The 26014-nt window shown below is 36.3% G+C and overlaps 3 protein-coding genes across 3 annotated transcripts in view; all 3 read left to right on the forward strand.

The window, feature by feature from the left end:
• pcsk6 (proprotein convertase subtilisin/kexin type 6) overlaps positions 1 to 26014 on the forward strand; it is an 884625-nt gene that overhangs the window by 213532 nt on the left and 645079 nt on the right. The gene's annotated exons all lie outside the window — the stretch shown is intronic.
• selenos (selenoprotein S) lies at positions 1553 to 14527 on the forward strand. Its single transcript, NM_001045334.3, is given in 6 exon segments — positions 1553 to 1783; positions 5118 to 5252; positions 5413 to 5519; positions 9860 to 9949; positions 10018 to 10090; positions 11419 to 14527. Coding segments are annotated over 6 exon segments (573 nt in total). The 5' UTR covers positions 1553 to 1701; the 3' UTR covers positions 11505 to 14527.
• Positions 17928 to 26014, forward strand: part of chsy1 (chondroitin sulfate synthase 1) — a 182850-nt gene continuing 174763 nt past the window's right edge. Inside the window, 1 exon segment of the mRNA NM_212678.1 lies at positions 17928 to 18526. Within this exon segment, the coding sequence (NP_997843.1) occupies positions 18213 to 18526 (314 nt within the window). The 5' untranslated portion in view covers positions 17928 to 18212.

Below are 26014 nucleotides of genomic sequence, written 5' to 3' on the forward strand. Positions count from 1 at the left end.
ACACATTTTAAACATTTTGTAACAATATTAGTAATTAGGGTGGTGCAGTGGGTAGCAGCACGATCGCCTCACAGCAAGAAGGTCGCTGGTTTGAGTCTTGGCTGTGTCATTTCTGTGTGGAGTTTGCATGTTCTCCCCATATTCGCATGGGTTTCCTCTGGGTGCTCAGGTTTCCCTGACAAGTCCAAAGACATGCAGTACAGGTGGATTGGTTAGGCTAAATTGTCTGTAGTGTATGTGTGAATGAGAATGTATGGATGTTTCCCAGAGATGGGTTGCAGCTGGGAAGCATCCGCTGCGTAAAACATATGCTGGAGACCCCAGAACAATAAAGGGACTATAAGCTGAAAAGAAAATGAATGAAATAATGTTAGTATGTAATTGAAATCAATTAAGACAATCTACCCTACTGAAAAAAACCGCGTAAACCAGCCTAGGCTGGTTGGCTGGTTTTAGCTGGTCGACCAGGCTGGTTTTAGAGGGGTTTTGGTCACTTTCAGGCTGGTTTCCAGCCATTTCCAGCCTGGTCTTAGCTGGTCAGGCTGGGAGATGACCAGCTAAAACTAGCTTGACCAGCCTAGCCAGAATGGAAGCTCAGCCAAAACCAGCTTTGTCCAGCTTAAACCAGGCTGGTCAAGCTGGTTTTAGCTGGTCATTTTCCAGCCTGACCAGCAAAAACCAAGCTGGAAAATAGCCAAAACCCCTCTAAAACCAGGTTGGTCAACCTTCTAAAACCAGCCAACCAGCCTAGGCTGGTTTAAGCTGGATTTTTCAGCAGGGTAGTAAATTAGGTAGTAGTGAAGAAACCTTTGATTTATTAATTATTATTTGCTCATTAAAATAAAGCTGCCTGTCACATGAGGAAAAATCAATGTTAAAATACATTTTGTTGTAAAAAAGCACAAAAAAATCTGACCAAAATTCTTAAACATGGAATAAAAAGACGATATGATAACCTACAGGCTTCCATTTGAACGGCTCTATGCACAGCTAACATTATGATTTAAAGCCAACAATAAACTTCCGGTGAAAGCTTAATGTGACTTAATTCAATTCCACAAGGTTGCTTTTACAGCAACGATGCTGTAATGTAATTAAAATACATTCAGTTCAACAGAGTTAAGCATTCATTTAGTTGTTGAATCATAAAACGAGATGAAAGACCGTTGTAACCACTAGCATCGTAAGTAGCAACAGGCTAGCGCAGGAACTCCATTGAAAATACTGGGGTCAAATACAGCTGTCATTTTTTAAAGATGTGACGGGGGGAAATGGAGTTTAATGCAGTGCTTCTTTTCCGATCTGAGACCCACGTCATATCGTATGTAAAACAGGCATTGAATATCACTGATTTTTAAAGAAATCAGATCTTAAATGTGATCATTTTATAATGGAGAGACACAAAATGTGTAAGGTAAGAGCCAAGCCTTTTCAAATAATTGAATAACTGAAATAACATTCAGACTTGAAAGCAATATACGTCATAATCAAAATATAAACTTTTATTTTTATGACAGCCTTCGTAGTGCGACAAGCCTCCACGTCATCCTAACGCTGATTGGCTGTCTCACGGCTGCGGAAGTGAGTCAGTGTGGCGTTGCAGGTTAGCTCGCGTACAGCAACAAGAAGGGAATAAACATGTGTTAGTTATTATATATTTTCAGAACAACATCGTAAAACTGCTCAAAGGTGCTGTGAAGGATGGAGGCGGAGGACGGAGCGCGTGTCCGGAATGAAGATGTTCCTCCGCAGAACCAGGATCTGAGTTTCCTTCAACCGTCTGGTATGTAAACATGAGCCCAGGCTTCACTTTACTGAGCTAATACTTACCTGTGAACGGTATTTAGATGTATAATGTCAAGTGTTTTGCTTTAGTAATATCTAATAAGCTCATGTGTGTTCGAAAAGGACTCGTCGGTAACAATGAATCGACGTTTTGTAGCGAAGTGATACGGAAATGATGAGAACACAGAAAAAGCTTGTGTATTTAGCCAATTACTGTTTATTAGTTACAGTAGAACCTGTACTGAATTAGATGCACGAGTTATTTTTAATATTGTATGTATTAAACAGTTAACAATTCAATAATACAACAACCATATATGACAGTTCCCAATTGTTTTATATTATTTGCAATATTTTTTTTTTGTAAATGCTCCAGCGTAGTATTAATTATAGTTTGTAGTATTAATTATGCTCCTGTATAGTATTAGTGAACAGTAAACTATAATAAATACTGTAGTATACTTTAGTTTTCAGTAAACTGTGGTGTTACGTTAAACATAGTTGAAGAAAGCTACCATATTGGGTAATTTGTTTGTATTAGTATCGTTGTTGTACCATATAGCAACTATAATAGTACCACAACCGGCTAATTCCCCTATTATACTGTGGTTTGGTTCAAAAACACAATTCACCTATAGCACATGTGTTCGAACTTGTGGGGGAAACCAGAGAACCCAGAGGAATCCCAAACAAACATGGGGAGAACATCCAAACTGACCCAGCCGGGTCTCAAACCAGGACCTTCTTTCTGTGAGGCGATTGTCCTACCCACTGTGCCACCGTGATGCCAAAAAGAATTTTGTATTTATTTGTATATATTACTAGTATTTTATATATATATATAAATATATATATATATATATATTAAAAAAAAAAAAAAAAAAAAAAATATATATATATATATATATATATATATATATATATATATATATATATATATATATATATATATAATATTATTATTATTTTTTATTTTTATTATTTTTCCCAGAGATGGGTTGCAACTAAAAGGGCATCAGCTGCATAAAACATGTGCTGGATAAGTTGGCGGCTCATTCCTTTGTGGCGACCCCAGATTAATAAAGGGACTAAGCTGAAAAGGAATGAATGAGTAATGAGTAACTTTCATGAAGACAATAATATATATATATATATATATATATATATATATATATATATATATATATATATATATATATATATATATATATATATATATATATATATATATATATATATATATATTTGTCTTTGTGACAGTTACTTTAATAATACAATTCATGTCAATGACAATGAGGTAGATGATAATTATTATGTTGATTTTGAAAGTTAGACTTCTTTGATGTTGAAAGCTTGTTAAAATAATGGCATGGCATCAAAGTTTCTTGATTATTACACTGGAATGATGGGAGAATATTTCCTAGCTTTATAGGCCTATAAAATATTAACTTTTATGTCAGTCTTGGTACACAATGTAACAACAGAAGAGTCAAACTTTAAATAGGAAACTAATCAATTTCATTGGCTATTTTTTTGAATGAGAAACGATCTAATCCGATTCAATGATCTATGCTAATATAAGCTAAAACGTTCGAGCTGATAGAAAGGCAACAGTAACTCAAATAACCACTCTTTACAACTGAGGTCTGCAGAAGAGCATCTCTGAACACACAACACGACCAACCTTTGGGGCAGATGGGCTACAGCAGTAGAAGACCACACCAGGTGCCGCTCCTGTCAGCTAAGAACAGGAAACTGAGGCTAAAAGTCACACAGGCTCACCAAAATTGGACAATAGAAGATTGGAAAAACGTTGTATGGCCTGATGAGTCTATTTCCGCAGCAACATTCTGATGATTTGGTCAGAATTTGGCATCAACAACAAGAAAGCATGGACCCATCCTGCCTTGTATCAACAGTTCAGGCTGGTGGTGGTGTAATGATGTGGGGGATATTTTCTTGGCACACTTTGGGTCCATTAGTACCAACTGAGCATTGTGTCAACACCACAGCCGACCTGAGTATTGTTGCTGTCCATGCCATCCCTTTATGACTACAGTGTACTCATCTTCCAGGGTATTTTTTTCTCCTGGCCCGATCGGGCAAGTGGTTCAGATTTTTACTTGCCCTGCCAAAATTTTCTCTGGCCCCACCAAAAAAAGAAGTTAGCCATTTAGTTATTCAGCATAAATTTTCTTTAAATACAACTTACAATTTAAAAATGATTTAATTTAAATACAATACTGATTAGATTAAAGTAAATTGTTTCATGTGTGGTTTAGTTTAATTATTTAGTTGACAATTTTATGTTTTTTGTTTGTTTAAAATCCACCAAAATTCCTAATTTTATAAGCTGGCTCATTACATCAGTCTATAATACTGTCAGTATTTTTCTTATTCATTTATTTGTAAATCTTAATTTAAAATGCATTTCACTTCTTGTTCTTGCTTGATCCATCAACATAATAATCATATTAGCTGCACGAATCGCGCTTACTGGGCAAACAAGTTCTGAAACAAACGTTTGGGCATGAAAGCACGCAATTGACAAACAGTCGCAGCCAAATTAAACTTTAGTGACAAACCAGCACTGGCCCCTATCGGGCCAGTAACCATTCTTTATACTGTCCTGAGCGTCTTGCACACTGGCCCCGGGCCAGCAGGCAGTCCTCATTGTTGAGCCCTGTCTTCTGATGGCTACTTCCAGCAGGATAACGCACCATGTCATAAAGTGCGAATCATCTCAGACTGGTTTCCTGAACATGACAATGAGTTCACTGTACTCAAATGGCCTCCACAGTCACCAGAACGCAATCCAATAGAGCACCTTTGGGATGCGGTGGAACGGGAGATTCACATCATGGATGTGCAGCCGACAAATCTGCAGCAACTGTGTGATGCTATCATGTCAACATGGAGCAAAATCTCTTAGGAATGTTTCCAGTACCTTGTTGAATCTATGCCACGAAGGATTAAGGCAGTTCTGAAGGCACAAGGGGTCCAACCCGGTACTAGAAAGGTGTACCTAATAAAGTGGCCGGAGAGTGAATAAGATTATTTTGTAGGGAGGTATCTGACTAAAATACAATAAACAGCATGCAACATGGATGCTAAAGAAATAGATCATGTTTTATGGTTTTCTGTTGAATTTTTACACTATCGAGGCAGCGAAATTCAATCATCCAATAAATAAATACAATAAATAAATCACAAGGAACGTTTAGTTTAATACTATGTGCTGATAAAGGAAAACCATGAAATTCAATAGGGTGTTCTAACTCTTTCACTAGTGTGTACTAATTGACCTTGTGTTTTGTGTGTTTTTGCTGCAGTCACTGCGTTCATGTCGGAGTATGGCTGGTATCTGCTGTTCGGATGTGTTGGAGTGTATCTGCTCATCCAGCATCTCCGCAAGAGCAGATCCTCCACACAAACACGCAGCTCGTCTGGCTCAGCCGAGGCTCACGGTCAGAAACAACAGCGTCTGGACACTAGAATACTTAGAAATGAGTGGAGATACTGACGTGTGTGTGTGTGTGTGTGTGTGTGTGTTTGTGTGTGATTGGGTTTCCACGTGTGTGTGTGGTGGGTTTGCATGCATGTTTGTGATTTTGTGTGTGCGTTTAGATGTGGGGTCAGTGGTGAGGCGTCAGGAGGCTCTGGAGGCGTCCCGCAGGAGAATGCAGGAGGAGCAGGACGCCAGAGCAGCTGAGTTCAGGGAGAAACAGCGCATGGTGAGGCTCATTCATTCATTTTCCTTTAGCTTAGTCACTTATTTATTAGGGGTCACCCCAGCGGAATGAACCACCAACTATTCCCAATAGTATCTGGATGCAAGCTGAGATTGCATCACTCAGTGATGCAATGTCAGACACAATGCACTCAATGGAGTGAGTGACGTCACTGTGACGGGTGGGGTTAAGTGAGCGCATTAAAAAGCATTGGATGCAGCTCAGATTGCACTGCACCCACTATTCCAGCAAATGTTTTACACTGCGGATTCGCTTTCAGCTACAACCCAGTACTGGTAAACATTTAACACACACACACATACACTACGGCCAATTTAGTTTATTCAGTTTACCTATAGCGCATGCAGCAACCACTTGGATGATGCGACGGCTTCCACATGACAACAGCGCCAGTGTACAATCCAGAGACAATTCAGTGTATGGGGATGATTGAGAGGCCATTGTAGGGACGGTATACAGTTTAACCCAAATAATGACCAGTTTGTCAGATGAAGAAGAGCCAGAGTCAGAGATTCAAATAAATAAATCAAGTTTACTGAAGATAGTTTGCAGTTTCATCAGCAGAAGCCAGCTTCAACACTCGCAATGAGTTCCTAGGCCGCTCTGCTTACAATCACAAATCAATAACAATTATACTCTCACATGACGTCATTAACTCTGTCACACATATTGGTGTTCTAACCTGATTGGTTAAAACACAGATAGACTAGGAAAATATCCACGTGGTGTTTGTGCGAACAATTCTGAACAATATCTTAAAGGTGCAGTAGGTGATTGTCTTCAGAAACATTTTTTGTTGTGCTGGCTGAAAGTCTCTTCACAGTCCAATAGTTATGATTACAGTAAATGATCTAAATGTGTTTATATGTATTTTTATATTCTGGGGAAAGCATTAAACTAAAAAATGTTCATCCAATTAAATAGAGTCGGACCGTCATCTCCCTTAATTCCGATAGGCAGGTCAGACTGTCTGTCAACAAATGTAGATTCCGACTTCTGCGCATCTGTTCACGCACATCCGCCATTAGCGCGTGCCCGTCTGCATCACAAACGCATGCGCGCGAGCAAGCTGCGGGTCGCTCGCAGATGCTGAGTCGGAGGCGCCGAAGGACAGCTGAACTCGGGCCGATTACTGTAAAGCCAGGCGCGGGTATAATTCGCCCTTAAAGCGGCCGCACGGTCACGAGACAGACCAGGAGAAATCAAAAGCTGAATTGAAACTTTTGAAAAACCTGAATCAATATTGGAGTTACTTTAGCATGCTGGAGGAAGGACGACACCTGTTTTAAAACACTTCTGTTTTAAGACTATTTTAGTCGGGCTAAGCTTATGTTAGATTGTGTTCTGTTATGAATGACTTATATGCACAGATGTGATTTTCAGCCACTGAAATCTCCTGGTGAAAGATTGATGTGATTATTTTCAGTTTCATAAGGTCCTTTGACAGCATCTATAATGTAGATTTAAATTTAATTTAACAACAAAACACCAGTAAATAGCGCTATTCCGCCTAGCCTGCTTTATTGAGCTGAAGTTGCTTTTATATTCACATTGGGTCATTTTTGAACAATGACAGCCTTCCTATACTGTTTACCATGCTACTCTGAATATTTACTCTGCAATAGCATGTAAGTGTGGCTAAGTAATAAATTTAATTCCTGCACGGCGTTGGCACTAACTAACTGGCGAATGACATCAACTAGTGGGTTGTCTGTCTGCTGTTGTGATGTGGTGCGCGCTCGCGATATCAGGGGGTGTGGCTTTGAATCACAGTTTCTCCCCGCCTCTGAAGATAATATGCTAAGCGGTTAGCATTTTGGCAGATCACCTAATGCACCTTTAAGTATAAACGTCAGACATCCGCAAGACTGTTTAGAGCTGACTCCAGACCTGTGAAACAGATCCACAATCAAATAGAACACACACACTTAAAGTATAATCTGTTTCTTATCCAAGGCTGAGTGTGCTCTCAGCCGTCTTAATCAAAACTGGTTAAAAGCCGGTATAATCTACATTTAGGCAGTTTTATCCTCACCACACAAAGTCTATCTTGAATAAAAAGTAGAATCACTTTAAAAGAATTAACTGTAAAAACAGCAAAATCACTTTAGCCATTTTAGAAAGTATTAACTCCTAGAATAACAACAGAAACAGCTGCTTCCAGTCCTCAGCCTAAGTTCCTCTCAAGGTCTCCGAGACCTCTGACCTAATTTGGTGGCTCCTGAAAGTAGTTATACAGAGACAGGCACTAAATATTCTTATATTAACTAATGTGTTGACTTATTAATTAGTTTAAATCAATTCAAATGTAAATACTCATCAAATATTTATATTTAATAAAACAAATTATGAGGAACAGGATGATGAAAAGGAAAAACGTTGGTCCATGATAAGACGGATTGGAAAGCAGAAATCCGAATCCTTCACCATGATGGGTAAGGACCGATTGAGGAAATTTGGCCTGGACACCGGGGTTACTATACCCCTACTCTTTAGAAGAAGTGCCATGGGGATTTTAATGACCACAGAGAGTCACGACCTCAGTTTAACATCTCTTCTGAAAGACAGTGCTAACTGACAGCATAGAGTCCCATTCACTATACTGGGGCTTAAGAACCCACTCAGACCGCAGGTTAGGCGCCCCCTGCTGGTCTCACTAACACCACTTCCGTCAGCAACCTAGTTTTCCCATGTGGTCTCCCATTCAGGTACTGACTGGGAGCAACCCTGCTTAGCTTCAGTGGGCGACCATGGGAGCAATTACAAGTTGCAACACACAATTAAATTAAATGCATATTTTGCAAACTACACAAAATGAGGCAAGAACTTTAATGACACTTGCATGTTATGATCTGGAGGAAGAAGAAACTGGTCCATTTGAACTGTAACAGTTCATGACAAAATCTGACAAGGTCCCATGCGCAGGGCCAGATGGAATCTGCGGACGTTTTTTTGCTATTTCTGCGAAGAATTTTGGTAAAAATCTGCGGATTTCTGTGGAATTATTTTAGGAGTATCCAGCGGAGTATCATAACTATAACCTTAATATATGAAATAAAAAGTAACAAATTACTGAATAAAAACTGAATAAATTCAGATATACACATTTACTCAAGTAAATAAACAGAATTAATGATGGGCTAAAAATCTACAGAAATCTGCGGAAAATCTGCGGAATTCTGCACGTGCAGATTCCGTGTGGGCCTATCCATGTGTAATAGTCTCTGCTGCTACTTTCCCCGCGATCCGCTAGTGTCTGAAGACACTAATTCACGGTTTACCGGATCTGGCACTACATATTTGGTGATGTACTGTATCAGGGAAAAGATTCGAACCCAACATGATTTATTTATTCGACTCCGAGTTGACTATTTTGTTAAAGAATCAATCATTTTAAACACAGTGATTTAACCCTCAGCTGGATGTTTTCATTTAATTAAAGCTGTTACACACTGCATGGAAGCTCCCTTAATCCCATAATAGGGGCTCTTTAAGCACAAGTTATATCAAGATTTATTATAATAAACAAGCTGCATTAAATTATGATGAATTCATAAAATGTTCTGTGTGTGCGTATACACACAGTGTAGCCATATCAGAACGGCCCAAAACTCTAAACTGGCTCGAATAACAACAACAACAATTAAAGTTTGAGCCGAACATATGAAAGACACAGACGATTGAATTAATAAATTCACGTCCCGTCAATACTCTTTAATTGTCATTAATCATAAGTTTCCAAAAGAGATAAAACATTAACAAAAATTAAGTAGACAGGTAGGGCAACTAAGGAAAACATGTCTCTGATTATACTGTTTTTAAATGAATAAATCTTACCTACAACTCCCGTGAAAGGAATAAAAACAGGTAAGTCTTCCGGGCCACTGCTTACCTTCACCAAACTAAATAAATAACAAAACGTGACTATGTTTTCGTGGCAGATAGTGGTTTATTTTTCAAAGTATCAAAATAAACAAGCTAGTTAACACATTACGAAGTAAAGAATAAAAAGGTTAACAAGAACAAAACACTAAAGAGGGCGGCATGTAGGATCGCCTGTCATGCGGAGAGAGACTGAGCCGCCATTGCTGTCAGCCTTATATACTGGGAATCCCCAGTGACGTCACGGGCGTCATCCAATCCTGGACAAGCCGGCTAGAAAAACTCCTCCTATAACTCAAGCGCAACAAGCACAAACCCGCAACACATAAATAACTGAATTACATAAAACGCAGACCCGCGTAACAGATGTGTTTTAAAGAAATACTGCACTGTGAACTTGGCGTCTGTGTTGATGATCTTTTGGTTCTTCATCTCTTCAGCTGGAGGAGGAGAAGAGGAGACAGAAGATCGAGATGTGGGACAGCATGCAGGAAGGAAAGAGTTACAAAGGGAGCGCTAAAGTTGCACAAGTAAGACATCTGTCAGTGATATTTCTGTCAGATTACATGTGATTTTACAGATGATTTCTCATTTTCAGCAGAACACAGAAGAGGCGGCTTCATCCAGCTCGCTGAGACCAAAGACAGAGAAGAAACCCCTGCGCAGCAGCGGTATGAACGCTTTACATTCTCTTAGGATTATTTCACCATCATTTATGAGTAGAGTGTGCTATATTAATAAAGTGTGTGTCTGTGTGTCATTTTCTTTGATAACAATCATTAAACCATATTTAGCTTAGTGTGTTTTGTGATGGTCTGATTTGGTTTAAAGTGAGAGTTCACAAAAAAAAAAGAGAATTTACTCGCTGCTTACTCTCCCCTGAAGAGAGGAACGTTTTTATTTGTTTATTTTGATATTATTTATTTATTTTATTTGTGTTATGTTTTATTTGTTTATTTATTTTTGTTTATTATTTTATTTGTTTTTTATTTTTAAATTTTGTTATTTGTTTTTATTTATTTAATTAATTACTTTAGTTACATTTTTATAATTTGTTTAAATTTTAAATAATTTATTTATAATTTCATTTTTATTTTCATTAATTTGTTTAATATTTTAATTCAATTATTATTTATTTATTTGTGTTTATTTAAATTTTTATTTATTTATTTACTATTGTTTTTATTTTTGTATTTGTTGTTTATTTGTTTTTATTTAACAATTTACCTATTTTTTATTTATTTAAATTGAAATTATTTATATTTATTTATTTATTTTATAATATTATTATTATTATTATTATTTAATTCAATTATTTATTTATTTGTTAATTATTTAAAAAAAAATTTTGTTATTTATTTGTTTGTATTTAATTATTTACTTTTTACAATTTGTTTAAATTTTAATTTATTTATAATTTATTTGTTTATTTTTTTGTTAATTAGTTTATTCTTTTAATACAATTATTTATTTATTAAAAAAATGTATTTGTTATTTATCGTTTTTTTACTTTATATTTTTTCTACTTTATTTAAATTCTTTATTTAAAATTACATTTTAAATTATTTGTTTTTAACTATTTTCTTTAATGATATTTTTATACTTTATTAATGTTAAATAATTTATTTATAATCATATATTATTTTTTATTTTAATTAATTATAATTTTTTTATTCAATTATTTATTTAATGTATTTATATTTATTTTTTATTCATTTGTTTGTATTCATTTTTCCTTTATTATTTTTATATATTTATTATTTTAGTATGTGTATTAAATATATTAATACTAACTATATTGTTAAAAAAAATAACTTTCTAAATACTGCTAGAATGTAAATTTTCATAGTAAAGTTGTCATTTATTAAGGCTTCACAATTCTGCACATTAACCTGAGATCTACTCTTCCATTCTCTGCTGTCGTTTATATTTGCTTCAATAATGAAAGTGTGTGCATGTGTTTTGCCTGTGTTCATTTGTGTGGGTGTGTGTGTTGTAGGCTACAGTCCTCTGTCAGGAGACGCTGGAGGCTCGTGCTCCTGGAGGCCCGGCCGCAGAGGCCCGTCTGCTGGAGGATGAGGATAAACGCCCGTCAGACTCGTCTCTGACGCTCCCACAGGAACACACACATCTATATCTGAATGAAGCTGTCAGCCTCATCACTGCACAATAACTCCCATAATACACACAATACAGAATCATTGCATTTCCAATCATGCATACTGTTACTTTTAGTCACACTTTACAATAAGGTTTCATAACTGAAGTATTTACTTACTTATAATGAACAATACTGGTACAGCATTTGTTAATCATAGTTCAACATTACCTAATGCATTATTCAAATCCTAAATCATCATGGTTAACACTATGAGCTAGCATTAAATGGCTTTATTTTCATGAACTAACATTAACAGAGCTAAATACTGTAATATATTGTTCATGTAAGTAAATATTAACTAATATGTCCTATTGTAAACCATATTAACCTATTTATTTATATTACTCAACAAATATATGTATTCTTAAATGAATATACTGTAGTGCGCAGCTTAAAACAGACATATTCAGTTAAATTAAAGGTTAAATTACACATAATAATGCTTAAAATTGACAATTATATACTTCTTTTATGAATAATAATCACATTTGCGATCAAAATGACATCAATATCCACATTTGTTTTTCTTTTCTGCCTTGTAAATGATTTTTAAACAAGTGTTTTTCACTTTCTTTATGATTATTATGATGGTTATTATGCCAGTGTATGATTGACGGCTTCAGATGACGCCTCCTCACCAAAGGTATTATTTACTCCCGAGGCGGCTGATGAGTTTCAGTAATGAAACGTGTTCCTCTTTTTTTATTTCGTTGTTGCTTTTGCACTTAAATGCTGTGCTAAATACAAATCTAGAGGGATTTAAAGGGGGCAGATCACTCAAAAATGAAAGTTTCCTTGTTTACTTACTCACCTACAGAACATGCAAGATAGTAGGCACTTTCTTTCTTCTTCAGCAGAACATTAAGGAAGCGTTTAAGCTGAATCTGACGTGATTCATATAATGAAAATAAATGGTGAGCAGTTTTTTTTTTACATTAATAATAAATGCATATCAATGAGTCTAAGTCAGTAGTCATGGCACACTGAGGAGTCTTGAAGTGAAATGATTGGTCCGTGTAAGACATTAAACATGATGCACAATATTATTACCTTAAATCCACAGCCTGCTCAATGTAGTCCAATTGTAACTTCAATTACAAATACGGAAGAAAGCATGCTAGGATGGAGGAAATCAAAAGAGAAATATATTCATCATCAAAGGTGCCTAGACCAGGGGTCACCAACCCTGTTCCTGGAGCACTACCTTCCTGCAGAATTCAGTCCCAACCCTGACCAAACACACCTGAACCAATTAATAGTACCTAAAGCAGCACTTGATAATTACAAACAGGTGTGTTTGGTCAGGGTTGCAACTGAAATGTGCAGGAAGGCAGCTCTCCAGGAACAGGGTTGGTGACCCCTGGCCTAGACTACATTTACATAAGAATAGAGATGCACTGATTTATGGGTTAAATTGTGTTTTTGGATGGGTTTTTTCCCGAAAAAGAAAAAAATGAGCGAAATAATGCACCAATAACAGGACTTTTTAAGCGTTCACAGCTAGATAAAGTAACTCAATCACTGTCAATTAAAATTTTACCTTCATATAATGAACTATCATAATTAATTGGCATGATTTAAGTGACAGATGCATTTAAAAAGTCTTACTTTATTTAACAAGTACTAAATTGTTACTGCATTTTCATTTCATTTTTTATTTCAAGTGCATCCAGAATTTTAGGTTTCCTCCCAGAATTTTCATTTCAGTGCATCCCTGCAATCTTGATTTCCATTTTTGTGAATTGTGTCACACAAGAAATATCTGTTAATGAACAGTTTCTGTATTTTGTGATTCACAAGTGTGTGTTTTTGTGTTGATTTACAGTTGTGAACTGCATTATGAGACCTTAATCTCTGCTCTGTTGAATTTTGATGATGATTTTTTTTTTAAGTTGAAAATTTTAAGTTCTATTGACATTTTAGTAGTTTGAAATGATATGTAGAGATATAAGATTGTAAAATAGCAGAAAATGTACTGGCGGTTTATTATAAGGCTTTTGTTGTGTAATATACAACACCAATCCAGACAATATATCACTTTAAACTATGAAAAATGTTCACTTTCTCCAACTTTTCAGTGTTAAAAATTATTGGAAGAAAGATCAAGAGCCAATAATGCGATTCAAAAGCAGAAATAAATGAGGAAAAATACAAACATGAATCACAAAAAACAGAAAACTGCTCATTTATGAATATTTTAGAGTGCATTTTAGTTTACAGTAGCGGCTCCATTTACACAAGTTCCCTAAATAAAGTCACTTTCAGGCCATTTAAACAGTTCTCAGCGCATATGCGACTGGAGTCTGAATGTAGTCCTGTCACTTTAAGTGAGCGTCTTGGCTATGCAGTTTGTTGATTAAAGTGGGTTTAAAGAGTGGGAATAAAGCTAATAACATTGTAAATAATGCTCAATTTATTCAACAAATTGATTATTTACACTTCACAAGACCTCAGTGTGTCATTAGGAGCCACAACTATTGATCTGGAATCAATTGTATTTAATCTAAAAAACCTGTCACCATTCACTGCCATTATATAAACCACCAAGGACCCCTGATTCAGCTCAAATCTTCTACTGACATCTTGGATGAGCTGAGAGCCAGTAAATTAACTGGGTAATTTCATTTTTGTGTGAGCTATTCCTTGAATACAAACGCAAAGTGCTATATTTCTATTGTTTGTGGTGTTTGTTTGTATTCTGTTGTGAAAGTAGGAGTTACTGATGTGTCTTTAGTGTTGCGCGATCTGTTTTCTGAAGCTTTTCTTTAGAAATATTCCTGCTTTGGAGATTCTTTCAATTAAAAAGCATATTTGCCCAATGTTTGTATGTGTTCTTTATCAGGACAACGGATTTAAAGGGACAGTTCACCCAAAAATTAAAATGTAGAAGCCTCAAGTGCTTCTAAACCTTTCTTCTGTTAAACACAAAATAAAATGTTTTGAAGAATGTTGGAAAATGGTAGTCGTTGACTTGCATTGTTGGAAAAACAAATACTATTGAAGTCAATTGTTTCCAGCATATTAAAATTGTCTTATTTTGTGTTTATTAAAAGAAACTTAACTTTTTAAATGTAAAAATAAATACCATACTGAATGTAACCCCAAACCATGATTTTTCCTTAACCAAACTTGACTGATGTCTGTGACAATCTTGGGTCCATGCTGGTTCCAGTAGGTCTTCTGCAGTATTTGTGTTGATTGGGATGCAGCTCAACAGATGATTCATCAGAAAAATCTACCTTCTGCCACTTTTCCAAATGATCAACTAGAAGTCAAGTCATTATTTGTTGCTCTTACAACTGGAGTCAATGACCAGACTTTAGTCAGCTAGTGTATTTCTGGAGCTATTTGACACTTTTTAGTAAGATGGAAAGCAATACAGATGGATTACCAATTAAAATAACTTTTGTGTTTAAGATGTTTATTATAAAAAAGGGAAAACGTTCATTCATTTTCTTTTCGGCTTAGTTTCATTATCAATCTGGGGTTGCCACAGCGGAATGAACTGCAAAAAACATTATTATCATAAAATTTTGATTATGATTTTTGTATTTCTAGAAATATTTTACATTTCAGAAGTGTGTGTGTGTGTGTATATATGTGTATATATATATATATATATATATATATATATATATATATATGTATATATATATTTATATATATATGTATATATATGTATGTATACATATATACACACACACACGTGTATATATATATATATATATATATATATATATATATATATATATATATATATGTATGTATGTGTATATATATATATATGTATATGTATATATATATATATATATATATATATATATATATATATATATATATATATATATATATATATATATATATATATATATATATATGTGTGTGTGTGTGTGTGTGTGTATATTGTATTTCTAGAAATATTTGACATTTCAGAAGTGTGTGTATATATACACACACACACACACACTTCTAAAATGTAAAATATTTCTAGAAATACAAAAATCATAATCAAAATTTTATGATAATAATGTTTTTTGCAGTTCATTCCGCACATATATACACACACACACCTATAGCCCGAAGAGAACTAAATGAATAATAATATCTACAGGTCTCCGACATTGTTTAGATTATTTATCAAGAACGTTTAAACATTGAGTTTAATACTTTATATACCAATAAAAGCAGTAGAATTGCAGACTGTATTCTCGCAATGACACACTTTGTCCACTAGATGGCGGGATTAGCGCGTGATGTGGAATATAAGAATTTGAGTCCGTAATGTCAGTAATAAAACAATCATGTGGTGATATTGCAGTAAACTATTAAAATGTGACTATAAATCTGGTATACTGTAGTCATTGTGCATTTATAATATATTTCATCAATATCAATATGCATGTTTTAGTTTACTGAGAAACAAGAAAGGAAAAAAAGTGAGGGAAATGTATTTTTTGTTGCCTCTTTTGTCCAAAATTATTTTTATGTTTTTCCTTTATTTGTTCACTTCAGACTGTCTGCGGATCTCTTGTTTCCAGTTCTGTAATGCTAACTGACATTGATATTAGTTTAAGAACTAAAGACTCAAATAAAACACGTCAAAATAATTAAAGTATTAAAAGTCATTTGAACTTCAACTTAGAGAACAGATTAACTTATGCATACTATAAACACTCACTGGCCACTTTATTAGGTACACCTGTCCAACTGCTGGTTAAATCAAATTTCTAATCAGCCAATCACATGGCAGCAACTCAATGCATTTAGGCATGTAGACATGCTCAAGACAATCTGCTGCAGTTCAAACCGAGCATCAGAATGGGAAAGGTGATTAAGGTGACTTTGAATGTGGCATGTTTGTTGATGCCAGACGGGCTGGTCTGCGTGTTTCAGAAACTGCTGATTAACTGGGAATTTAATGCACAACCATCCCTAGGGTTTACAGAGAATGGTCTGAAAAAGAGAAAATTTCCAGTGAGCGGCAGTTCTGTGGGTGCAAATGCCTTGTTGATGCCAGAGGACAGAGGAGAATGGCCAGACTGGTTCCAGCAGATAGAAAGGCAACAGTAACTCAAATAAGCACTCGTTACAGCTGAGGTCTGCAGAAGAGCATCTCTGAACACACAACACGTCCAACCTTGAGGCGTATGGGCTACAGCAGTAGAAGACCACACCGGGTGCCACTCCTGTCAGCTAAGAACAGGAAACTGAGGCTACAATTCACTCAGGCTCACCAAAACTGGACAATAGAAGATTGGAGAAACATTGCCTGATCTGAGTCTTCATTTCTGCTGCGACATTCGGATTGTCGGGTCAGAATTTGGCTCAACTGCATGAAAGAATGCTGCTTTGTATCAATGGTTCAGGCTGGTATGGGTGTAATGGTGTGGGGGATATTTTCTTGGCAGTCTTTGAGTCCAGTACCAATTGAGCATCGTGTCAACACCACAGCCTACCTGAGTATTGTTGCTGACCATGCCCATCCCTTAATGACCACAGTGTACCCATCTTCTGATGTCTACTTCCAGCAGGATAACATGCCATGTCATAAAGAGTGAATCATCTCAGACTGGTTTCCTGAACATGACAATGAGTTCACTGTACTCAAATGGCCTCCACAGTCACCAGAACTCAATCCAATAGAGCACTTTTGGGATGTGGTGGAACGGGAGATTCACATCATGGATGTGCAGCCAACAAATCAAGTCAACATGAGGCAAAATCTCTTAGGAATATTTCCAGTATTTTGTTGAATCTATGCCACGAAGGATTAAGCCAGTTCTGATAGCAAAGGGAGTCCAACCCGTTACTAGTAAGGTGTACCTAATAAAGTGGCCGATGGGTGTGTATTAAACCCGAATCAACTATTTACTTATTCAAATGAGGCTAGATGTAGTTTAAATTCACATCAACAACTTTTCATTAGACCTCTTGTTTCCAATACTGTAATGAAATCTGAAATTGCGATGTGTTCAATTAAAATTAATCAAAATAATTCAACTGAACTCAGTTCATAACTTTGATTGTCTCCATAAATGGAGAATTAAGGAGATTAACGTACGACACAATTAATAAAAATAATAACAATGCATGTATAAACACACACAAGTACATGTGATCCTAAATAAAAGCGTCGCGTTGAATCTTTCAAATGAACGCGGAGAAAAAAGACGCAACGCTTTTCCCCATGCTTGAAACGTCAGCACCTAACCGTGCGCAACTGCTCTCCTTAGCCAATCAGAATCGAGCTACGGCGCCTCCAGCGTGTCAAAAACCCTCGACGTAGATCCGCGTCGCCGCAGACGCGTTTCAAGCACTCGCGCTCACTCACAATGGCGAGAGAGTCTCGAGAATGAGGATGCAGCCGCACTTCTTTCCGCAACAAACCGTTAATTGCTCCTGACTACCCACCGACTCGGGCTCGAAATCACGGAGATACCTTTACGAACCCCGTCATGGCTCTTCCGGAGCGGATAGTGTGTGATTAGATGGCAGCGGTTGGTGATTTATGGGGACCGGAGCGGTGACCATGCTCGGACCCAAACCCAGCGTTGTGGACGGGACTGCAGCAGCAGCAACGGGCGGCGTTTAATAAACAAAACTCTGACAAATTAAAGCGACTAGTAGCTGAAATGGCAGGAAGGAGTCGCAGATCTTGGTTTAGCGTGTTGCTGGGGCTGGTGGTCGGGTTCACACTGGCGTCCAGGCTCATCCTGCCCCGGGCCAGCGAGCTGAAGAAAGCGGGTCAGAAGCGGCGGGCGAGCGGCGGCGGCGCGGGAGGCTGCGGAGGCGGCGGAGGGATGATGATGATGATGAAGAAGGAGTACGGAGGGGTCTTGATGCCCGGTACCGAGAAGCCCTCAGTGCCCCAGTCTAGCAGCTTTCTGTTTGTGGGCGTCATGACCGCGCAGAAGTACCTGAATAACCGCGCCGTGGCAGCATATAGGTAAATAAATGCACACGTATGAATGGTGACCACCATGATTTTAACGGTCATGACGGTTAAAGGGGCAGTTCACTCAAAATTAAGAACATTCACTCACCCTCAAGTTTCTTTCACTGTTGAACGCTGAGGAATGTATTTTGAGGAAAGCTGGTAACCACCAACGTTAACCGTTGAGTTCTGTCAGTTAGAAGGGGAAATAAATACTGTGGAAGTCAATGGTTACAGGTTTTGAATAGCTGCATTTAGGTAAATAACTGCACATGTATGAATGGTGACTCCTGTAATGTCAATGGTTATGACATTTAAAGAGACAATTCACTCATTAATATGCCAATTCACTCACCCTCAAGTGGTTACAAACATTTATGAGTTCCTTCTGTTGAATACTGAAGGATATATTATGAAGAAAGCTGAAAAGTAGGGAAAACGTATACTATGGAAGTCAATAGTTACAGGTTTGTGTCCTCAAAGTATCCATGTTTGTTTTCAACAGATGAAAGTAACTTATGAAGGTATTGAGATGGGTGGGTAGATGAAAAAACAGCAGTGGCAACATATCGGTAAATGGATGCATGAAATGGTGAATTGTGACTGCTGTGATTTTCAACGGTTATGACGGTTAAAGGACAGTTCACTCAAAAACATGACAATTTACTCACCCTCAAGTGATTTTAAACATTTATAAGTTTCTTTGTTCTGTTAAACACTGAAGGATATGTTATGAGAAAGCTGGTAACCATTGAGATCTGTTGACGGAAAAAGACTTACTATGGAAGTCAATGGTTACAGGTTTTCATCTTCAAAATAGCTACTTTTGTTGTTAACTGATGAAAGAAACTTTATGTAAAGTTTTTGTGATGGGTGGGTAAATGAATAACAGATCAGTGGCAACATAAAGGTGAATAAATGCACACGTATGAATGGTGACCGTCGTGATTTTAACGGTCATGACGGTTAAAGGGGCAGTTCACTCAAAATTAAGAACATTCACTCACCCTCAAGTTTCTTTCACTGTTGAACGCTGAGGAATGTATTTTGAGGAAAGCTTAACGTTAACCGTTGAGTTCTGTCAGTTAGAAGGGGAGATAAATACTGTGGAAGTCAATGGTTACAGGTTTTGAATAGCTGCATTTAGGTAAATAACTGCACGTGTATGAATGGTGGCTGCTGTAATGTCAATGATTATGACATTTAAAGGGACAGTTCACTCATTAATATGCCAATTCACTCACCCTCAAGTGGTTATAAACATTTATGAGTTCCTTTTGTTGAAATACTGAAGGATATATTATGAAGAAAGCTGAAAAGTAGGGAAAACATATACTATGGAAGTCAATGGTTACAGGTTTGTGTCCTCAAAGTATCCATGTTTGTTTTCAACAGATGAAAGTAACTTATGAAGGTATTGAGATGGGTGGGTAGATGAAAAACCAGCACAGTGGCAACATATCGGTAAATGGATGCATGAAATGGTGAATGGTGACTGCTGTGTTTTTAACAGTTATGATGGTTAAAGGGACAGTTCACTCAAAAATATGACAGTTTACTCACCCTCAAGTGGTTATAAACATTTATGAGTTCCTTCTGTTGAAATACTGAAGGATATGTTATGAGAAAGCTGGTAACCATTGAGATCTGTTGACGGAAAAAGACTTACTATGGAAGTCAATGGTTACAGGTTTTCATCTTCAAAATAGCTACTTTTGTTGTTAACTGATGAAAGAAACTTTATGTAAAGTTTTTGTGATGGGTGGGTAAATGAATAACAGATCAGTGGCAATATATAGGTAAATAAATGCACACGTATGAATGGTGACCGCCGTGATTTTAACGGTCATGACGGTTAAAGGGGCAGTTCACTCAAAATTAAGAACATTCACTCACCCTCAAGTTTCTTTCACTGTTGAACACTGAGGAATGTATTTTGAGGAAAGCTGGTAACCACCAACGTTAACCGTTGAGTTCTGTAAGTTAGAAGGGAAACTAAATACTGTGAAAGTCAATGGTTACAGGTTTTAAATAGCAGCATTTAGGTAAATAACAGCACAGGTATGAATGGTGACTGCCGTAATGTCAGTGGTTATGACATTTAAAGGGACAGTTCACTCTAAAATTTACAATTTCCTCACCCTCAAGTGGTTATAAACATTTATGAGTTCCTTCTGTTAAACACTGAAGGATATATTATGAAGAAAGCTTTGTAACCATTGAGATGTAATATCTCCAGGAAAATATCTACTATGGAGGTCAATGGTTAAAGTCTTCATCTTCAAAATATCTACTTTCGTTTTCAACAGTTGAAAGTAACTTATAAAGGTTTGTGACGGGTGGGTAAATGAATAACAACACAGTGGCAACATAAAGGTAAATAAATGCACACAAATGAATGGTGACCGCCATGATTTTAACGATTACGACAGTTAAAAAGGACCAATACTCACCCTCAAGTTTGTTACTTCTGTTGCAAGCTGAAGAATATCTGTTAAAGAAAGCTGGAAGCTACTAACCATTGAGTTCTGTCAGTTAGAAGGGGAAATAAATACTATGGAAGTCAATGGTTACAGGTTTTGAATAGCAGCATTTAGGTAAATAAATGCAGATATATGAATGGTGGCTGCTGTGATTTCAATGGTTATGATGGTTAAAGGGACAGTTCACTCATTAATATGCCAGTTTACTCACCCTCAAGTGGTTATAAACATTTATAAGTTCCTTCTGTTGAAATACTGAAGGATATATTATGAAGAAAGCTGGAAACTGTTAACGTTAACTGATGATTTTCGTTGTAGGGAAAATATACTATGGAAGTCTATGGTTACAGGTTTGTATCTTCAAAGTATCTGTTTCATTTTAACAAATGAAAGAAACTTATTGGTTTTGAGACTGGTGGGTAGATTAATAACAGCACAGTGGCAGCATATAGGTAAATAAATGAACACAAATAAATGGTGACCGCCATGAATTTAACGATTACGACGGTTAAAAAGGACAGTTCAGCAGAAAAAATGACCAATACTCATCCTTATGTCTGTTTCTTTTGTTGTACGCTGAAGAATATCTGTTGAAGAAAGCTGGAAGCTAATAACCATTGAGCTCTGTAAGTTAGAAGAGGAAATAAATTCTATGGAAGTCAATGGTTACAGGTTTTGAATAGCAGCATTTAGGTAAATAACTGCAGATATATGAATGGTGGCTGCTGTGATTTCAATGGTTATGATGGTTAAAGGGACAGTTCACTCATTAATATGCCAATTTACTCACCCTCAAGTGATTATAAACATTTATAAGTTCCTTCTGTTGAACACTGAAGAATATATTATGAAGAAAGCTGGAAACTGTTAACGTTAACTGATGAGTTTCGTTGTAGGGATAATATACTATGGAAGTCAATGGTTACAGGTTTGTATCTTCGAAGTGTCTGTTGCATTTTAACAAATGAAAGAAACTTATTGGTTTTGAGACTGGTGGGTAGATGGATAACAGCACAGTGGCAGCATATAGGTAAATAAATGAACACAAATAAATGGTGACCGCCATGAATTTAACGATTACGACGGTTAAAAAGGACAGTTCAGCAGAAAAAATGACCAATACTCATCCTTATGTCTGTTTCTTTTGTTGTACGCTGAAGAATATCTGTTGAAGAAAGCTGGAAGGTACTAACCAGTGAGCTCTACAAGTTGAAAGGGGAAATAAATACTATGGAAGTCAATGGTTACAGGTTTTGAATAGCAGCATTTAGGTAAATAAATGCAGATATATGAATGGTGGCTGCTGTGATTTCAATGGTTATGATGGTTAAAGGGACAGTTCACTCATTAATATGCCAGTTTACTCACCCTCAAGTGGTTATAAACATTTATAAGTTCCTTCTGTTGAGCACTGAAGGATATATTGTGAAGAAAGCTGGAAACTGTTAACGTTAACTGATGATTTTCGTTGTAGGGAAAATATACTATGGAAGTCGACGGTTACAGGTTTGTATCTTCGAAGTGTCTGTTGCATTTTAACAAATGAAAGAAACTTATTGGTTTTGAGACTGGTGGGTAGATGGATAACAGCACAGTGGCAGCATATAGGTAAATAAATGCACACATATGAATGGTGACCGCCATGAGTTCAACGGTTATTTCTGTTAAAGGGGCAGTTCACTTAAAAATGTGTACATTTATTCACTGTCAAGGTTTTTTCTTCTGTTGAACTCTGAAGAATATATTATGCAAGCTTTGTAACCGTTGAGATGCGTACTATGGGAAAAGAAACACAATGGAAGTCAGTGAATACAGGTTTCGCATTCTTCAAGATATCTGCTTTTGTTTTCAACAGATGAAACTCTTTAATGTTTGTGACTGGAGTAAATTAATGACAGCAGTGACAGCGTATAGGTGAATAAATGCACATATATGAATAGTGCTGATTTTAACGGTTATGATGGTTAAAGGGGCAGTTCAACCCGAAAATACAGCAATTTACTCAAGTTTCTTTATTCTGTTGAACACTGAAGATTAAGTTTTGAAGCTGGAAACTGTTCTGTAGTATGGCAGAAGACATACTATGGATGTCAATGGTTACAGGTTTTCATTTTAAAAATATCGTCTTTTGTTTTCTTCGGAAGAAAGAAACTCAAAAGGGTTTGTGAAGTACGAGTAAATCAATTAATAATAGCACCGTGGCAGCATATGGGTAAATAAATGAATGCACATGTATGAATGGTGACCGCTGTGATTTCAATGGTTATGATCAGGGGTCACCAATCCTGGTCCTGGAGGGTCGGTGTCCCTTCAGGGTTTAGTTCCAACTTGCCTCAACACACCTGCCTGGATGTTTCAAGTATACCTAGTAAGACCTTGATTAGCTTGTTCAGGTGTGTTTGATTAGGGTTGGAGCTAAAATCTGCAGGACACCGGCCCTGCAGGAACAAGTTTGGTGACCACTGGTTATGATGGTTCAAGGGACAATTCACCTCAAAATATGATGATTTTCTCACCCTCAAGTGGTTATAAACATTTGAGTTTCTTCCTCTGTTGAACACTGAAGGAAGGATATGTTATGAAGAAAGCTGAAAATCGGTAACTGCTGAGTTTTGTAGTAGGGTAAAGAAATACTATGGAAGTCATTGGTTACAGGTTTTTGGGCTTTCTTCAAAATCTCTTTTGTTTTCAACAGATGAAATGTAGGGTTGTGAAAGGTGAGTAAAATAAATAACAGTACAGCTGTAACATAGATTGGTCCACATGAAATCTGCGTACCATCAAGTCCTTTTTTTTTTTGTAAATGTGTGTGAACTTTATTTATTCAGATTTTAAAGTTATTTCAGTAATATTATTAACAAGTATAAAAAAGTTTATATGGTTTATTTACAGTACAGATTGTACAGTAATATTTTCTGTCTTTTAGTAGAGATATTAAATGACAGACTTGCTTTATTTACCAATTAAGTGGATCTATTTGGATTTGCATTGTAAACATTAATTTAAAGTCATTAAAGGTATTGTTTTTGTTAAATACATTAAATAATTAGTTTCAACACTCCCAAAAATCATTCCGCATAAATCCGCAGATTGTTTACAAAATTCTGTGCAGAAATAGCTAAAAATGCCTGCAGATTCTGTTTGGCAATACATATACGGCAATAAATGCACACATATGATCGGTGAATACCTCGATTTTAATAGTTAAAGAGATTAAACTGGATGGTAAAATTAAAATGTACTCAGTTTCTTGCCTTCAAGTTGATCCAAATCCTTATAAGTTGCTTTCTTCTGTTGAACACGAAAGAAGATATTTTGAAAAATGCTGAAAACCGGTCACCATTGACTGAAACAAATACTGTGGAAGTCAGTTGTTGCAGGTTCCTCAAAGATATCGGTCCCAATTTACAATAAGGTTCATTAGTTAATGTTAATTAATGCATTTACTAACATGAACAAACAATGAACTATACATCTACTACTGTCTTTGTTCATGTTAGTTAACGTTAGTTCATGAAAATACAGTAGTTCATTGTTAGTTTGTTAACTCATGGTGCATTAACTTATGTTAACAAGCATGGACTTGGATGTTAATAATGCATCAGTAAATGTTCAATTATGATTAATAAATGCTGTACATGTATTGTTCATGATTAGTTCATGTTAGTAAATGCATTAACTAATGAACCTTATTGTAAAGTGTTACCAAAATATCTTCTTTTGTGTTCAGCAGAAGAGATACCAACAGGTGTGTGAAAAGAGCAGTGTGAGTAAATTGACAGAAATTGGTGAACTGTGCCTTTAAGAATGACTTTAAGTTGCACTGTTGCAGTAAAAGTAACTATAATTGGATGGTTTTGTGGCCATGGCCGGTCTTACAGGTCCTCTCTCTTAACATTTCTCTCATATTTGATGTCATTTTTGGCTCATTTTTATTGTTGTGACTGTTTTGGGTGAGGCAATGGTAAAAGGATGGAGAGACGCAGGGTTTATGCTGAATCGTTTTGTCAGCTGTTTAATTACCATAACAATTAGCACATTCTTGTATGTAGACTTACCATTGTAATCATTGTTTCCTTTGAATAGTCGTAAGGCGTCATTACACAGCAGAGTTAGGGCTGCTCTGAGCCTGTTTAACATTCAATGTGATGACACAATGCCACATAAAAGCCAGGCTAAATTATGCCTCCTCTGACCCTCCTCAGCCCCAGGTATTAAATTATACCGCTGTAATTTCTGTGTGAATGCATTCACAGCACCTCTGAGCTGCATTAAACCACGTCTGTGTAAAATGTGTAGATTTTTAGAAAAAGTGTATGCACATGTGCTGCTTTTCCATTGTTTTTCTTTATATTGTAAAAATTTTCTTTTATAAATATTTCTTTGTAAATATTTGTAAAATATGACGTGTCTTTTGTAGGTGCTCGCACATGAGTGCCACGTTTTTAAGTCGCCATCTAAAAATACAAAATGACTTTCTACGTAAAAAAAAAAAAAATCTTAAAATAATTCAACTTTTTACACACAGGGCCCTATCATACACCCGGCGCAGTGTGGTGCAAGGAGCGGCGCAGTAGTCTTTTGCTAGTTTCAGCTTGGCGCAAGAGTCGTTATGAGGCGTTGCGCTACGCTGTTTAAATAGCAAATGCATTAGCGCTCATTTGTGCACTCATAGGCGTTCTGGTCTAAAAAGGAAGGCGTTCTGAGGCGGACCGCTGGCGCGTTGCTATTTTGAGAATCTATAATAGATTTTTCATTAGACCAAAACTAACCCGGTCTAAAGTCCGGCGCAGAGTTGCACCTCGCTTACGCACTGCTTAATACACACAAGAGAGCAATAGGCAAATATCTTTACATATGAAAAAATGTAAATATTAAGGATATATATATAGGATATAATAAGAATAGATATAGAATATAAATATAAAGGATTAAAATATTACAAAACATTATTTTCTAGCCTACATAAATATGAAAAATCACTGATTTTATGTGTTCTTCATCTCGGGAGGCTTTT

The sequence above is a fragment of the Danio rerio genome, chromosome 7 (genome assembly GCF_052040795.2).
Source record: "Danio rerio strain M-AB ecotype USA chromosome 7, GRCz13ab, whole genome shotgun sequence".
In the NCBI taxonomy this organism is placed as follows: Eukaryota; Metazoa; Chordata; class Actinopteri; order Cypriniformes; family Danionidae; genus Danio; species Danio rerio.